The sequence below is a fragment of the Pan troglodytes genome, chromosome 10, assembly GCF_028858775.2.
Source record: "Pan troglodytes isolate AG18354 chromosome 10, NHGRI_mPanTro3-v2.0_pri, whole genome shotgun sequence".
Classification (NCBI taxonomy): Eukaryota; Metazoa; Chordata; class Mammalia; order Primates; family Hominidae; genus Pan; species Pan troglodytes.
The window spans coordinates 99,741,015-99,758,174 of NC_072408.2; the positions used below are offsets into that span (position 1 = coordinate 99,741,015).

General features: G+C 43.4%; 1 protein-coding gene across 3 annotated transcripts in view; it reads right to left on the bottom strand.

The window, feature by feature from the left end:
• The window catches only part of EEA1 (early endosome antigen 1), a 156,819-nt gene extending 140,542 nt beyond the window's left edge, over window positions 1–16,277 (bottom strand). For 2 of the 3 annotated variants that reach the window (XM_016923975.4, XM_522610.9), the window contains exon 1: window positions 15,951–16,277. In XM_016923975.4, the coding sequence (XP_016779464.2) occupies window positions 15,951–15,974 (24 nt within the window). In that variant the 5' untranslated portion in view covers window positions 15,975–16,277. The remainder of the gene's footprint in view (window positions 1–15,950) is intronic. The other variant, XM_016923974.4, reaches the window with a different exon arrangement.
• Between the last annotated feature and the right edge of the window lie 883 nt (window positions 16,278–17,160).

The window sequence follows — 17,160 nt, forward strand, 5'->3', positions numbered from 1 at the left end:
TTGTCTAGCTCCCACTTATAAGTGAGAACATGCAGTATTTCACTTTGTTTCTGAGTGATTTCACTTAGGATAACGGCCTCCAGTTCCATCCCTGTTGCTACAAAAGACATGATCTCATTCTTTTTTATGGCTGAGCAGTATTCCATGGTATACAGAAACCACATTTTCTTTATCCAATCATCTGTTGATGGACAATTAGGTTGATTCCAAGACTTTGCTGTGGTGCAAAGTGCCATGATAAACAGCCATGTGCAGCTGTCTTTTTTATACAGTGATTTGTTTTCCTTTGGATATATACCCAGTACTGGGACTGCTGGATTGAACTGTAGTTCTGTTTTTAGCTCTTTGAGAAATCTCCATACTGTTTTCCACAGAGGCTGTACTAATTTACATTCCCATAAACAATGTATGGGCATTCCCTTTTCTCCATATCCTCACCAACATGTTGTTGGTACTGTTTTTTAATTTTTTGTAACAGCCATTCTGACTGGTGTAAGATGGTATCTCAATGCATTTTTAATTTGCATTTCTCTGATGATTAGCAATGTTGAGCATTTTCTCATGTTTGTTTGTCACTTGTATGTCTTCTTTTGAGAAATATCTGCTAATGTCCTTTGCTTACTTTCTGATGGACTTGTTTTTTTCTTGTTGCGTTCCATGTAGATTCCGGATGTTAGTCCTTTGTCAGATGTATAGTTTGCAAGCATTTTCTCCCATTCTGTAGGTTGTCTGTTGATTATTTCTTTGGCTGTACAGACAATTTTTACTTTAATTCCCATTTTTTTCTATTTTTGTGTATTTGCTTTTGAGGTCTCAGTCATAAATTCTTTGCCCAGGCTAATGTCCAGAGAGATTTTCCTAGGTTTTCTTCCAGGGTTTTTACTTCCAGGTTTTTTGTTTGTTTATTAGTTTGTTTTTGAGGCAGAGTCTTGCTCTGTCACCCGGGCTGGAGTGCAGTGGCGCGATGTCAGCTCACTGCAACCTCCACCTCCCAGGCTAAAGCAATTCTCCTGCCTCAGCCTCCCAAGTAGCTGGGATTACAGGCATGTGCCACCACATCTGACTAATTTTTGTCTTTTTAGTAGAGACACAGTTTCACTATGTTGGCCAGGCTGGTCTTCAACTCATGACCTCAGGTGATCCGCCCGCCTAAGCCTCTCAAAGTGCTGGGAGCCATCACACTTGGCCTAGTTTGAGGTCTTACATCTAAGTCTTTAATCCTTCAGTTAATTTGAGTTATCTTTCATATATGGTGAACAATATGGGTCCAGCTTCATTCTTCTGCATATGGCTATCTAATTTTCTATTTATTGAATAAAGTATCCTTTTTCTATTTATTGAATAAAGTATCCTTTCCCTGCTGCATTTCCCTACCCCCACCACACCCTCGGGTCTCCCCTTACCACTCACCCACCAGCCCATGCCCCCATGGCCTCTGCCCCTGCCTTTGCTTGCCTCTAGCCCTGCACTCAGATCCCAGGCCCATAATCAGAAACCACAGTGCATATTTTTGTCAACTTCATCGAATATCAATTAGTATAAGTATGTAGCTTTATTTCTGGGTTCTCTCTTCTGTTCCACTGACCTGTGACTATTTTTATACCAGTACCATGTTTACTGTAGCCTTGTAGCATAACGTGAAGTCAGGTAATCTGATGCCTCCCACTTTGTTCTGCTTAGGATTGCTTTGGTTATTCGCTCTCTTTTTTGGTTCCACACGAATTTTAGAATTGTTTTTTCTAATTCTATGAAAAACAATGTTGGTAATCTGACAGAAATTGCATGGAGGCTGGGCACACTGGCTCACACCTGTAATCCCAGCACTTTGGAGGCTGATGTGAGAGAATCACTTGTGGCCAAGAGTTTAAGACCATCCCCTGGGCAACATAACAAGACCTTGTCTCTACAATTTTTTTTTTTTTTTTTGAGAAGGAGTCTCGCTCTGTAACCCAGGCTGGAGTGCAGTGATGTGAGCTCAGCTCACTGCAACCTCCACCTCCAGAGTTCAAGCAACTCTCCCACTTCAGCCTCCCAAGTAACTGGAAGAAAAGGCGCACATCCCCATGACCGACTAATTTTTGTCTTTTCAGTACAGATGGGGTTTTGCCACATTGGCCAGGCTGGTCTTGAACTCTTGACCTCAGGTGATCCACCTGCCTCGGCTTCCCAAAGTGCTGGGATTACAGGTGTGAGCCACCACACCTGGCCAAGCTTTGTAAATTTACTTAACTTCTCTAAGCCTGAAATTCCCATTTGTAAAGTGAAACTAATAATGTCAGCCTCACAGAATTGTTGCAAAGATTAAATAATAAATATAAAATGTTTAAATTAGTGTCTGGCATTATGGTAGATACACTATAAATAGACACATATTATTATTAAGTACATCTCTCTACATAAAAAAGACCTAGAATCAAAATTTAAAAGCTGTCCAGGCACAGTGGTTTGTGCATGTAATCCCAGCACTTTGGGATGCCAAGGTGAGAGCATCACTTGAGCCAAGGAGTTCAAGACTAGCCTGGATAACAAAGTGAGACCCCGTCTCTACAAAAAATACAAAAAAGTAGCCAGGTGTGCTGGTGTGGGCCTGTAATCCCAGCTACTAGGGAGGCTAAGCCAGGAGGATTGCTTAAGCCTGGAAAGGCTGAGGTTGCAGTGAGCCGTGATCATGCTACTTGCACTCTAGCCTGGACAACAGGGCAAGAACCTGTCTTAAAAACAAAACAAAACAAAACAAAACAAAAACAAAAAAAGCTGGAAAGTACTCAGAAATCATTTGGTCCAATTGCAGTCACTTCATACATGAACAAACTAAAAGAAAGAATAGCTGGCTTGCCTGACAACGCTCTGCTATCTAATGGTAGAGCTGCAATTAACACTTAGGTTTCTGGGATCTCAACTGATATTTTCCCTACAATCTCAAAATGTTTCTTGTTCATCTCTCTGATAACAATCAAGCCTAACTTTTCTAATCTCAATTTCTTCATTGATAAACTCTAAGGACAGGATGAATTCACAGGATCTTCCAACTCCAAAATTCTCATTCTATGATTGATTTGGAGCCATAAATTGGCTGACCTAAAAGGATGTCAAACATATTTCCAGTACCTGTATATGCTTAGTTTTCTTACGGTCATATTTAAAACTCTAAAACTTAAGTTATTAGTTACATGAAAATAATTTGTCTCTCACAAGCAGCCAAGTCAGTAAGAGACTGAGACTATCAGAACTCATTATAGATAAGTTCCTAGTACCTAAATTGAGTTTACATATGTCATACAATTAACTTAATATTAAGTGAAATATTAAGTGAATATAAGTATTATTAAGTGAAATAATAAAAGTTTTCAAAATACCCACCATATGATTAAAATTGACCTACATATGTTAGGCAAGTTTAAAGTATAGGGTGTTTTGATTCATCAAATATGAATAGACAGCTACAAAAACATACCAAAATAAGGGTTAACAGTCTGCTTTAAAGAAGAAGCCACTTTTCATTTTATTTAAGTCTTAAACTCACTTAAGGGAACAGGGAAAGGTACTGACAATAAAATTTCTTGAACAGAGATCTGTGGATCATGCTCAAAATCATGGACTGTGAAACAAACGTAAAAATCTGGGCCGGGCGCGGTGGCTCATGCCTGTAGTCCCAGCACTTTGGGTGGCTGAGGTGGGCAGATCATGAGGTCAGGAGTTCAAGACCAGCCTGATCGAAATGGTGAAACCCCGTCTCTACTAAAAATACAAAAATTAGCTGGGCGCAGTGCCACACACCTGTAATCCCAGCTACTGGGGAGGCTGAGGCAGAATAATCACTTGAACCTGGGAGGCGGAGGTTGCAGTGAGCCAAGATTGTGCCGTTGCACTCCAGCCCAGGCAACAGGGTGAGACTCCATCGCAAAAAAAAAAAAAAAAAAAAAAAAAAAAATCTGTTAGGTGGCCAGACACAGTGGCTCATGAGGCCAGGAATTTGAGAACAGTCTGGTCAACATGGCAAAACCCCATCTCTACTAAAAATACAAAAATTAGCCAGGCATGGGGGCATGTGTCTGTAATCCCAGCTATTTGGGAGGCTGAGGCATGAGAATCGCTTGAACCTGGGAGGCAGAGGTTGCAGTGAGCCTAGATCGCACCATTACACTCCATCCTGGGCAACGGTGAGACTTTGTCTCAAAAAAAAAAAAAAATCTGTTAGGTAACACTTTATAATCTAACAGAAATTCGAATCTACTGGCCACAGATTCCCATTATAAAAGATATATAGAATCAGTTTCAAAGAAGTAAACCACAAAGTTCATAAAATTAAAATCTATCCTGAATATAATCATTTTCTATAATGCAAAAATTGAGAGAGATGATCCAAATAGCAGATGACTGTCATAACTTGGGTTCCCAAAGAAACAGACTCTGAGACTGAAATCTGCATACAAGAGGTTTATCGGGAAGTAATCTCAAGAACAACACCTGTGTGGGCATAGAGGAAAGCATGATTGGGTAGAGGGAGAAGTTGAACAGTACTGAACAGTAACACAATCCCAACAGCAACCTCAGTGAATCCTACTAAGAGTTCTGAAGTTGGGACAGTCCCTCATATAAGACCCTAATGAGGCAAAGCATATCTTCCACATTAATCATTAATTAAATGCAGGCTGCTTCCAGAAAGGAGACATAATCTTGGGTGCTTTCTTCTACAAGCTGCTATGACTCTAGGCAGCTAAAGGAAGGTGTCTCCACCCTGAATGGGGGTCTAGGTGTCACACTACAATAATGTGCCTTACTTGCCTTTGAAATATCAAAAAGGGCTATACACTGGAGGGACAAAGATCTCGGTAAAGAAGGAGACCTAATATCTTCTGGAGCCTACTATGTGGCAGGTGCTGTTTCCACCATTGCACTCCAGCCTGGACAACAGAGCAAGACTGTGTCTTAAAGAAGAAAAAAAGAGAGATCACCGGTCGGGCGCGGTGGCTCACGCCTGTAATTCCAGCACTTTGGGAGGCCGAGGCGGGCGGATCACGAGGTCAGGAGATCGAGACCATCCTGGCTAACACAGTGAAACCCCGTCTCTACTAAAAATACAAAAAAATTAGCCAGGCGTGGTGGCAGGCACCTGTAGTCCCAGCTACTCAGGAGGTTGAGGCAGGAGAATGGCGTGAACCCGGAAGGCAGAGCTTACAGTGAGCCCAGATCGCACCACTGCACTCCAGCCTGGGCGACAGAGCAAGACTCCATCTCAAAAAAAAAGAAAAAGAAAGATCACCTAGCCCATGCCCTCATTGAACAGATAAGGAAAATAAAGCCCAGGAAAGCGCAATGATTTGCCTAAGATCACCCTGGTAGCAGAAGTAGAACCTGAACTCAGGTCTTTGATTCCAGATTCACTGATTTCTTAACGTGCTCTGGTGCCTTTATAATCAAAAACTTAACAACACCAAAATAACCCTGAGGCATAAATCTTATTATAAAGCTCTGGATATCAACGTCCCCTAGATTATGTGCATTTTCAAATTCCTGCACATAAGAAACCTGAGGGTTTTTTTTTTGTTTTTTTTTTGAGACGGACTTTTGCTCTTGTTGCCCAGGCTGGAGCGCAGTGGCGCAATCTCGGCTCACGGCAACCTCCGCCTCCCAGGTTCAAGTGATTCTCCTGCCTCAGCCTTCCAAGTAGCTGGGATTACAGGCATGCAGCACCATGCCCGGCTAATTTTGTATTTTTAGTAGAGATGGGGTTTCTCCTTGTTGGTCAGGCTGGTCTCGAACTCCCGACCTCAGGTGATCTACCCGCCTCGGCCGCCCAAAGTGCTGGGATTACAGGCGTGAGCCACTGCGCCCAGCCGAAACCTGAGTTTTATACTAGTTGAAGAAATACCAGTTGGTAGTCTGCTAAATGAAAGACTGTATTTTTATTAATAGTAATAGCTAACATGTAAACTCTATGATGGGCACTATGCTAAGCACTTTAATTGCTTCATTAACATTTAATCCTCACAACAATCTTTTGAGTAAAGACAACAGATTGCTCTCATTTACCCAAGTGGGGAAAAAAAATAAGTTTAAAGCTAACTTAGTCGTTAGCTAAGACCACAAATGTAATAATGGGCAGAGCTGAGATTCCATCTGACTTTGAGTCTTGTGCTTTTAAAGTTAAACTACCCACTGTGCTACAGCCCTATGCTACTTCTCAATTTTTCTTTTCTAAACTTTTCAAATTTTCATGATGTATATGATTTATTTTCATAATCAGAAATATATTTTATTGTTTTTAAATATTTTTAAAATAAAATCATTGCTTAAAATATATAGGCAGTTGCAAACAAGTTACATGAAACAAACAAAAAAAAGTTTTACATAACAAAATAAACTCATACTTCTTTATTGGGGATCTAACTCAATATGACCTATCAACCACTTAATCCATTCACAAAGCAATTATTTTGGCACAGCACAGTATAAAGGAAGGAACTCTTAAAACATTTTCCAAACATTATTTAGTTAATTAAGTCAAAATAAAATACCACCAACACACTGGAAAAAATTTTATATTAGCATACATATGTAAAATTTAACCACAGTCTGATATTAAAAACTGAGATAAGGGAAAGAACTTGATTACAGGCACATGCCTGTAATCCCAGCTACTCAGGAGGCTGAGGCAGGAGAATCGCTTGAACCCGGGAGGCAGAGGCTGTGGTGAGCCAAGATCACGCCATTGCACTCCAGCCTGGGCAACAAGAGCGAGACTCCATCTCAAAAAAAAAAAAAAAAATTTACTTAACAGCAGAAACAAGAACTTGATTTTTATTAAATTGCATCTACTGCTATGGCCCATGCAACACTAAAACAGATGTCTATGCATCTTATGCTAAATATGTCAATCAATCATAGGGCATGCAATGGCCATGATCCATCCTAAAATAAGCTGTCCTACCATTGTTCGTGTTGAGAACACAGCCCAAGACAGCCAAGTTATATGATTCCCAAGCCTACTGCTGACTAACCAGATGTGATCACTTGGACTCAACCATTCACAAGCTAGCTAGCCACCAGTGAAATGGCCCAGTGCAGGGCAGCGGAAGCCAATGCAGGAATGAACAGCCACAGCTGGGTCCCATGTTTAGGCCTGTGAATTACAAACTAAAAAGAGAAATGATTGATTAGCTGTACAAACTGACACTAAACAGACATACAGTGTAGTTATGAGATAAAGTAAGAGTACTTGAAGGACTTGAGCAAATCAAAGTTACAACCCAGCAAAAGTTTCAAAAGATCATAGATTCTGAGTGTGCAGAAGCCACGGTATTAAGAAAAAAACTAGAATAAAGAGTAAGAAATGCCGGGCACGGTGGCTGATGCCTGTAATCCCAGCACTTTGAGAGGCCAAGGCAGGCAAATCACCTGAGGTCGGGAGTTCAAGACCAGCCTGATCAACTTGGAGAAACCCCATCTCTACTAAAACTACAAAATTAGCCAGGCATGGTGGTGCATGCCTGTAATCCCAGCTACTCAGGAGGCTGAGGCAGGAGAATCGCTTGAACCCGGGAGGCAGAGGTTGTGGTGAGCCAAGATCACGCCATTGCACTCCAGCCTGGGCAACAAGAGCGAGACTCAATCTCAAAAAAAAAAAAAAAAAAAAAAAATTTACTTAACAGCAGAAACAAGATGCAAACAGGTGAACTGAGTCCTTTAATAGATGAAACCTACAGTGAAAAATCTATAAAGCCCTGTCACAGAGCTCCCAAAGAGCACTGCCTTAATCCTGCAAAGCCTTCCAGTAAAAATGTCTCAGAGGCTGAGCGCCACATGACATTTTTCATCTTGGATTTCCATGAAATTCTATCTTTTTTCACTGCAGAGTGTATCCTTATAACCATTACTATCCTATTTGAGCTAACCCAATAGATTCTTTACTCCTAGAACCAAATGAACGTAATCAGAACCATTATCACTGTTACAGAGCCACGTTAAGGTTTATTTCTAGAAGAATGACCTACAAAAGATGTGTTTTATGGTGCCACAACTCCTAGAAGACACAATATTACCCCACCCCCAACCTTGGTTGACTAGACCAGCAATGGACACTTGACTCGGAGGAAACAACTCTATTGGCCATCCAGAGACCTATGCATGACGTGACAAGAAAAGATGAGAAGAACATTTTAGATTCTTCTGTTGGGATTTTGGAAACAAGACACTGGGCCAGTTGGCTATGCAAAGTTAACGTGAAAGCCATGTGGAATCATGTCAGATGGCCATCAAAATCCTGGCCATACTTAGTAAGCAGCAGCGAGAAGAACAGGCACAGAGAAGCGGAGACAAGAAGCCAGTGGTCCATCAGAGAGTGTGAGACAGACAAAAGAGCTGCCTCTGTCCCTGACACATTCTAGGTCCTGCTCTCCAGAGACCCAACTAGGTATACAGTAATTCCAGATCTTGGATCACTATGAAACCTTATAATAAATCCCCCTTTCAACTTAAAAATAATTTGAGGAGATCTGTAATCCTTGAAAATAAAGTTATTGGCTGGATGAGGTGGCTCACGACTGTAATCCCAGCACTCTGGGAGGCCAAGGCAGGCGGATCACAAGGTCAGGAGATCATCCTGGCCAACAGGGTGAAACTCTGTCTCTACTAAAAATACAAAACTCTGCCAGATATGGTGGCGCATGCCTGTAGTCCCAGCTACTCGGGAGGCTGAGGCAAGAGAATCGCTTGAATCCAGGAGGCAGAGGTTGCAGTGAGCCGAGATCACACCACTGTACTCCAGCCTGGCGACAGAGCAAGACTCTGTCTCAAAAAAAAAAAAAGAAAAGAAAAGAAAGCTATTAGAAGATGGTCAGAGAATGACAGATTACATTAATGCATTTAATATTTCAATAATTTCCATGTAGTCTGTACTCCCTGTTTCTATTCCCTTACTTCCTAGTCATTCATTTCCCCCTGTGACTCTCTTGAAACTGAAATAGGTATGACCCAATTGTCACATTCAGTGGGCACTTCTCAGTCCTTATTTGACTCAACTTCTCTTCAACATTTACACATACCCAACACCTGCCTCTCCTTGTCTCCTGAGTGCTGGACCTGTATTTTCTCCTGCCTACTGAACATCTCCACTTGGGAAGTCCAGACCTCTAGTTCACATTTATCTTCTTCCCCAACATTTTCTTCCTCCTCTACCCTTAATCTTACATCTATTCCACCACCCTCACAGCTACCCAAACTACTCACAAGTCAACAAGTTCTAGCAATTCTATCCCTCTTATTGAAAATCAATTTATTCTTTCTCCATCCCCAAAACCGCTGCCTGAATTCAAACTTTCATTATCCCTAGACTGAGGGCCAGAGGTCCAGAAATTCTGATTCAATTGAGAAACTCAAAAATCTGGTTTGTTTTTAAGAATTCCAAATGACTCCAATATGCAACGATTTTAAGAACGACAACAACTTTCTAGCTGATCTCTCCCTAATGAAGTCATCCTCTCTACAGGGCCAACAAGTAGTCAATATATACTACTGAAAAACCACCAGGCATCAAGCACCACGTTAGACCTAAACATGCAAAGAAAGACAACAACATCTCTACCCTGGCGGGGTGCGGTGGCTCACGCCTGTAATCCCAGCACTTTGGGAAGCCGAGGCGGGCGGATCGCCTGAGGTCAGGAGTTTGAGACCAGCCTGGCCAACATAGTGAAACCCCATCTCTACTAAAAATACAAAAAAAAAAATTAGCTGGGCGTGGTGGCGGGCACCTGTAATCCCAGCTACTCAGGAGGCTGAGGCAGGAGAATTGCTTGAACCCGGGAGGCGGAGGTTGCAGTGAGCTGAGATTGCACCATTGCACTTCAGCCTGGCCAACAAGAGCAAAACTCCACCTCAAAAATAAAATAAAATAAAATAAAATAAAATAAAATAAAATAAAGATTATCTGGGAGAAATATTTTTGGAGGGTTTTTCCTTATTACAGATTTGATAACTTTAAAATTCTCTGGCCGGGCGCGGTGGCTCACGCCTGCAATCCCAGCACTTTGGGAGGCTGAGGCAGGCAGATCACGAGGTCAGGAGATCGAGACCATCCTGGCTAACACAGTGAAACCCTGTCTCTACTAAAAATACAAAAAAATTAGCCAGGCACGGTGGTGGGCGCCTGTAGTCCCAGCTACTCGGGAGGCTGAGGCAGGAGAATGGCGTGAACCCGGGAGGCGGAGCTTGTAGTGAGCCGAGATTGCGCCACTGCACTCCAGCCTGGGCGACAGAGCGAGACTCCGTCTCAAAACAAACAAAAAAATTCTCTGTGGCTCCTTACTGTCTACAGTATAAGGTCCAAAACCCTTCAAGCTACCTGTTGCAAACATCCCATCCACATCCAGAAATACGCACAATCCCCCTACTCTATACTAAACTATATCATGCTCTTGGATTTGTCTGGTTCCTATCTCTAAAATGCCCTTCTGTCCTTTTTCCCTCCTTGCCTGAGTCACTTCCATCCTCTGCAAAGACTTCCACGATCTCTATTCCTTGCCCTCCCCTACCACACCCCCTCTCCACCACATAGTTACTTTTTCTTTTGTGCTTACAAACTTTTCCTCTGTGTATCTATTACACTTATCACATTGTTTTGTAATTATTTGTCTCCTCCATTAAAACTCAGCAGGTTTTTTTTTTTACTCTCAAGAGTGTTTTGCACAGTAGTTAGCACAAAATAAATATTCGGTAGTACATAAAATGAATGTACCTATGTTCTAAGTCCTCATCTACAAAAAAAAAAAAAAAAATGGAGATTAGAAAAATAAAGGAAGTGATAAGAAAAGTGTTCCTTAAAGAAATTTGGAGTTTATAATAACACTGAAACACCATTTTTAAAAAATCAGCCAGGTGTGGTAGTTCACACCTATAATCCCAGCTATTCCTGAGGCTGAGGCAGGAGGGCCACTTGAGCCCAGGAGGCAGGGGCTGCAGTGAACGTGACGGTGTCACTGTGTCACTGCACTCCATCCTGGCTGACAGAGCAAGACCCTGTTTCAAAAAAGAAAAAAATAAGAAAAGAAAGTTAAACACCAAAAACAACAACAAAACACCAACATTAGCAGCAGCTAACATTTAAGACTTTTTTTTTTTTTTTTTTGGGGGGGAGATGGAGTTTTGCTTGTTGCCCAGGCTGGAGAGTGCAATGGCACAATCTCGGCTCACTGCAATCTCAGCCTCCCAGGTTCAAGCAGTTCCCCTGCCTCAGCTTCCCTAATAGCTGGGATTACAGGTGCCCACCACCACGCCCAGCTAATTTTTTCTATTTTTAGTAGAGATGAGGTTTCACTATGTTGGCCAGGCTGGTCTCAAACTCCTGACCTCAGGTGATCCACCCACCTCAGCCTCCCAAAGTGCTGGGATTACAGGCGTGAGCCACCGTGCCTGGCTGAGACTTTTATACATATTAGTTATCTAGTTCTCAACTTTATAAGGAGGCTAGTATTATTACAACTATTTTACTGAGACACAGAGAAGTAACTTCTCCAAAACTACACAGATAGTAAATGAAACAGGATACAAACCCAGGTAGTCTGGCATCAGAGTTCATGTTCTTAACTACTAAATTACATTATTTCTTTAGCTCAAGCAAAAGGCCACTGGAATTAGAGAAGAAAATTGAGTACTAGCCCTGGTTCTTTTCATTTCTTAACATCTTCTTTATTCTTAGTTCTAGTCCTGGTTCTTTAATATCTTAATCTCTTCTTTATTCCTAACATGCTAAAAAAAAAACAAAAAAACAAAAAAAAAAACTACTCAAAAAGAAAATCATTCCATTAGCTGTCACTTTTTAAAATTCACTTCAATAAATTAGCAATACTTTCATCAAACTTAATGGGTAACTAATCTGGGAAGCCTTCCCAACATCTAAAACCAGGGCCCTCTTGCTGGGTGTTCTTGGGGCATCCTGAGTTTGTCCTTCCTAGAACTCATTCAAGAGTATAGTTGTATGAATCTCTGAACAATTCCTCTCTCTTCCACTGGACGCTAAACTCCACAAAAAATTCATGACTACTTTACCCATCATTGTCTGCACAGCACACAGTAGGCCCACAAAAGATGTCTCAAAAAAAAAAAAAAAAAAACACTAATCACAGTTTTTTGTTTTGTTTTGTTTTGTTTTTAACACAGGGTCTCACTCTGTTGCTGGAGTACAGTGGCACGATCTTGGCTCACTGCAACCTCTGCCTCCCAGGTTCAAGCAATTCTCCCACCTCAGTCTCCCAAGTAGTTGGGACTACAGGCGTGCACCACGATGCCCGGCTAATTTTTGTATTTTTTGGTAGTGACGGGGTTTCACCACATTGACCAAGCTGGTCTCGAACTCCTGATCTCAGTGATCTGCACGCCTCGGCTTCCCAAAGTGATGGAATTACAGGCATGAGCCACTAAGCCAGCCCACAGTAAGTTATAATACTTAAGAAAGAAATGGCAACAAGGTTTACAAGCTGCCTAAGGTACTAAACGTTGATTAAATTTCTAACCATCAAGTACTTTAAATTAATGTTTTTCTTTGAAGGACTATTAAGTAAAATATTCAATACATACATATTGGACTACTTCACTTTGGTTTTGTTTTGAGGTTTTTTTGTTTTTGTTTTTGTTTTCCAGCTTCTTTCAAGCCTCAGAGAAACACCTTAGTAAGCTAATGAAAAAGGAGGAGCAGGAGGAGGGACAGAAGCAGGAGAACCAGAAACCAAATTTCAGTAAAGTATCCTGAGACTTATTGATGATGTTCAAAGACTTTGAGTTCTAATTGATGGTAAGCAGTTTGTCTGTTTCTTCTTTTAAAAAATGCTATTTAAAGGAAACTATTCAGAAGAAAATAAGAATAGTTAAAATGAAAAGGTCATCTAAAAACAAAATGCTAAAGGAATGCCACGTAATTTTTTTTTTTTTTTTTAGACGGAGTTCCGGTCTTGTTGCTCAGGCTGGAGTGCAATGGAGCAATCTCAGCTCACTGCAACCTCCACCTCCCGGGTTCAAGTGATTCTCCTACCTCAGCCTCCTGAGTCGCTGGGATTATAGGCATGCACCACCACTCCCGGCTAATTTTGTATTTTTAGTAGAGTCAGGGTTTCTCCATGTTGGTCAGGCTGGTCTCGAACTCCCAACCTCAGGTGATCCGCCCGTCTCGGCCTCCCAAAGTGCTGGGATTACAGGAATGAGCCACTGCACCCAGCCAAGGAATGCCACATAATTTCAAAGCACAGAGTCCATTTCAAATAAATCTCTAAATTAACAATAGCTTTAATCTTATAGCTTAATATCTGTGCTGAGAAATAAGATTAGCAGGGAGGGGTAAAATAGGTTGCCATGTTACACAATTTAAAGATTCAAGTTATACTTGTTGGTAAATACCACTTGTAGAGTTAATAAAATATATATTCTACCTTCTAAACTAGTAAATCACCAGATTTAAGACATTTATCAAAATGTCCCTATTAAATACTCAGCATTAACACTGACCCAACTACAAGATAAAAGCTGAACTCCTTCAAAGGGACTCTTACGTCCTCTCACAATTTGGTCTCTAGCCACCACGGTAGCTTCATCTCTTACTAATTGCTACAGACCATCTCACTTCCTAAGCTTCATTGTTCACACTCCTCACAGTACTACCTGCGCCTTTTATGACTCCATCTCTTTGCATTTGCTGTTCCCTCTGCCTGACATGCCCTTCCCTCTTCTGAGCTGTGAATATGCCCCCCTCCCTGAAGCTTTTCCTAATTGCCCTCACCTCCCACAGAGTGCCTCCTGGGTCCTCTGTCCTCTTCATTATTCTATTACATAGCACTGTCATTACTTTTAAATGTTCACCTCCCAAACAGCCTATGAGTTCTAAAGGGAGGACCCACAGCTTAATCAACTGCTTCCTACCCCTTAGCATGAAGCCTGGCATTTACTGAAACTCAATATAAATACACTGAATAAAAGAAAATTAAGTACTTAACTGTGAGAAACACTTCAAACTTTCCTACTAAAGAGTTAATGCATTTAACACAGTGATTCTCAACCAGAGGCAATTTTGCCCCTAGGGGACATTTGGTAAAATCTGGAGGTATTTTTGGTTGTCACAAGGGGGAAGGGATATAGGGGAATGCTACTGGCATCTAGTGGGGGTAGATGCCAGGGATGCTGCTAACATCCTACAAGGCACAGGGCAGCCTCCCACAACGCAGAATTATCCAGTCACAAATGCCAATAGCGCCGACGTTAAGAAACTCAGTTGTCAACTGACTTATTCAGAAGTGATGATTCAATATCACATCTCTGCAATAACCACAATCAATTTCACTTTTGTAGTTTCAACAGAAGCTTCTTTAACAGTTGATAGGTATGCACCAACATTAAAAATGATCTTCATATAATCTCGATGTTTAACTTTCAACCAAGATTACTAGAAAGCATCCCATATTTCTGAAAACCAATCTATAACTACAGCTGAGCTACCCTTAAACCAGTAAACACTTTTATTTGTAAACTTCAAAGCAAACCACAGGCAAACTAATTTTCACTTGCAGAACTATGACAGAAACACAATCTGAAACATGAGGTAATCAGTTCCTCCAGGTCTGATAAAAGAAAAATCTCCTAAAGCCTGAAAGTAAATCATGCACAGATGTCTTTACTGCTGAACTAAGGAAGTGATGGGGAAAGTAAAGGACATGCCCTTGTTACTGCCAAAATCATCGCTTACCGGGATTTCAAAATTCACAAAACACTGCAAAATACAATTAAATGTCAACACACGTTGTCAGATAAAGAAGTTAACTATTTCTCCCTCTAATAACTGACCAAGTTTCACATGACTTCATTCTTTCAGAAGAAAGCCAGGCAGAAGCAAGAGCACTCCCTTCCTATCTACTGGATGACTCAACTCTCTTCCGCACATTCCTCGGCTGAATCCTACAAATTCACTAATTTCTTTTGTCCTTTGAACTAGTTATCCTACTCCCTCGGTAAAGAACTAATAGGCTTGGCACCTACTTTTCAATCATTTACATTTTGTTACACCCTATCAGCCTCAAAAAGAAAAGAAAAAAGCTATACCAAAAAAAAACAAATTTAAGTTGACAGGTACAATAACTCTTATAGGAAAAGAGATGTGAATTATGTTATTCTAGTAACTGATTCTTAAATGATACACCTACAGTTTTCTAATGCTCTAATCTTTCTATCCTCAAGGTTTTCCAGATTTCAGAGACAGCACAGGCAGAAACTAAGTGTATACCACTTGATCAAGCTTACTGCGGATTTATTCTTGGATAGCTAAAATAAGGTAGTGGGGCTTGGACAGAAAACATATTTTTAATTAAAAAAAAGTTTCCAACAGTGAGTAACATCTTCCTTCTCGGCTGACTTTGCCAGTGTCAGTCCCACGCCTGGGCCCAGGCTAGGCCGGGGCTCACCACACCACCCTCCACTGTGGTCCAAAGGAGAAAGCAGGGCCGTGTGTGGCAGGTGCGCGTCGTGTCAAATTGGGGGGCACGGGGAGTGCGGCGGGTGGGGAAAGGCGAAGCAAGCTGCCCGAATCTCCCATGGGGCGTTCTCCAGCCCGGCAGGCGGCGGCTGGCCCGTCCCACGGGCACCAACTCTCCATTTTCACTCCCACTCAGGGTTCCCGGGAGGAACGCGCCGGCACCACACCCTCCAGCTCGCAGCCCGCTCGCACACACGGAGCCCCGCGCCGGAGCGGGCGCCAGGCCTGGACGCGCGGAGCCACCAGGGCTCTGCCTGCCGCCCCGCCGCGCCGGCCCCACCCGCCCTCCCCGCCCCCGGGCCGGGCGACCGAGGCCTAAGCGCCTGCCGGGCTGTGGGGCCTAGGGAAGGAAGGAGCCCGCGCTGAGGAGGGGCGCCCGCGCCGCGGCCCCGAGCTCCGGCTGTCCCGCTCACGTGCTGCGGGAAAGACGGTTTCACTCTCTTACCCTCTGTAAAATCCTCCTTAACATGGTTTAACCACCACCCGGCGCCGCCGCGGTGACTCTCCAGACCCTGCGCGGGGCCACTCACTACTCGGGGTGCGCGGGCGGGAGGGACTGGGCCGGGAGGGGACCGGGAAGGAGGTCGGGGCGAGGCGGTGGCGACGGCCGCTCGGGCGGCCCCGACTTCCCCACAGGCGACGAGAGGGAGCACGCGAGAGAGAGCGAGCGAACGACTAGGCAGCCTGCGAGCGCCTCCAGCCCGCCCGCCGGGCAGCCCCCGTAACTGACAGATGGGCGGGCCCGCCCGCGGCCGCCGGGGGGCGGGGCGGTGGCGGGCCCGCCCCTCGCCTGTCCATTCGCGGGAGGCGGGGCTGAAGGGGGCCGGTCCAGGCCAGCGACCAATCGGAAGCGGTGGCAACGTGGGCGGCTGCGTGACAGACAGGCGGCAGGACGCTGTCGCCGCAGCTTCTTCCGGCTAGCTGGGGGACGCCGAGGCTGCGGAGTGCACGCCTGGGCTCCGTCAGAGGGCCGCGCCCGCGCGACGACCGCGTGCCCGCTAGTGGGAGGCGGGCGAGGACCCCTGGGGGTGTCCCTCCCTGACCCAGGCGGGAGGAGGGGACGCCTTAGGCTGTTTTGTAAAATGTGTCGGTGTGACCCTTCCGGCGATTGCTCCTGACTCGACGTGGTATTGAGCCTGAGCTATATGCTAGTTTCTGCTGGAAACGCTGACTCTGCCTCTTAGCCCCTGGGTTGAAGCCGACTAGAGAATCTCAGACGTGCTTAACCGGTCTGTTGGGCTTCCCTGCCCTTTTCCAGTCCCAGGTTTTCTTTCCCTGCTCCCTTCCTGCTTCTAATTTCAGCCAAAGAGAAAGCAAAGATTTAGAAAAGAAGGGTAGGAAGAAGCTGGAATTTGAATTGGCAAGAGAAGTTTGAGGTTGTCTTTTCTAGATCAAAACAATTTTTAATAGGCTGATGTTCACATGTTGCACTTTCTAAAGCCCGTGCTTGACCTCCTAAGGAATTTTAAGTCCTATTCTGATAATCGATTTATGAAGTAAATTGTCATTAACGCCTCTGTTTTATAGATTAAGAAGAAAATGAGGTCACAGATAAATATCGTGCCAAAACGACGTGGACTTTGAACTGACCTCCAGGCACGATGTCATTATTTAACTCGAGAAATCACAGCTTCTGCGTCCTACCATTCTGCCAA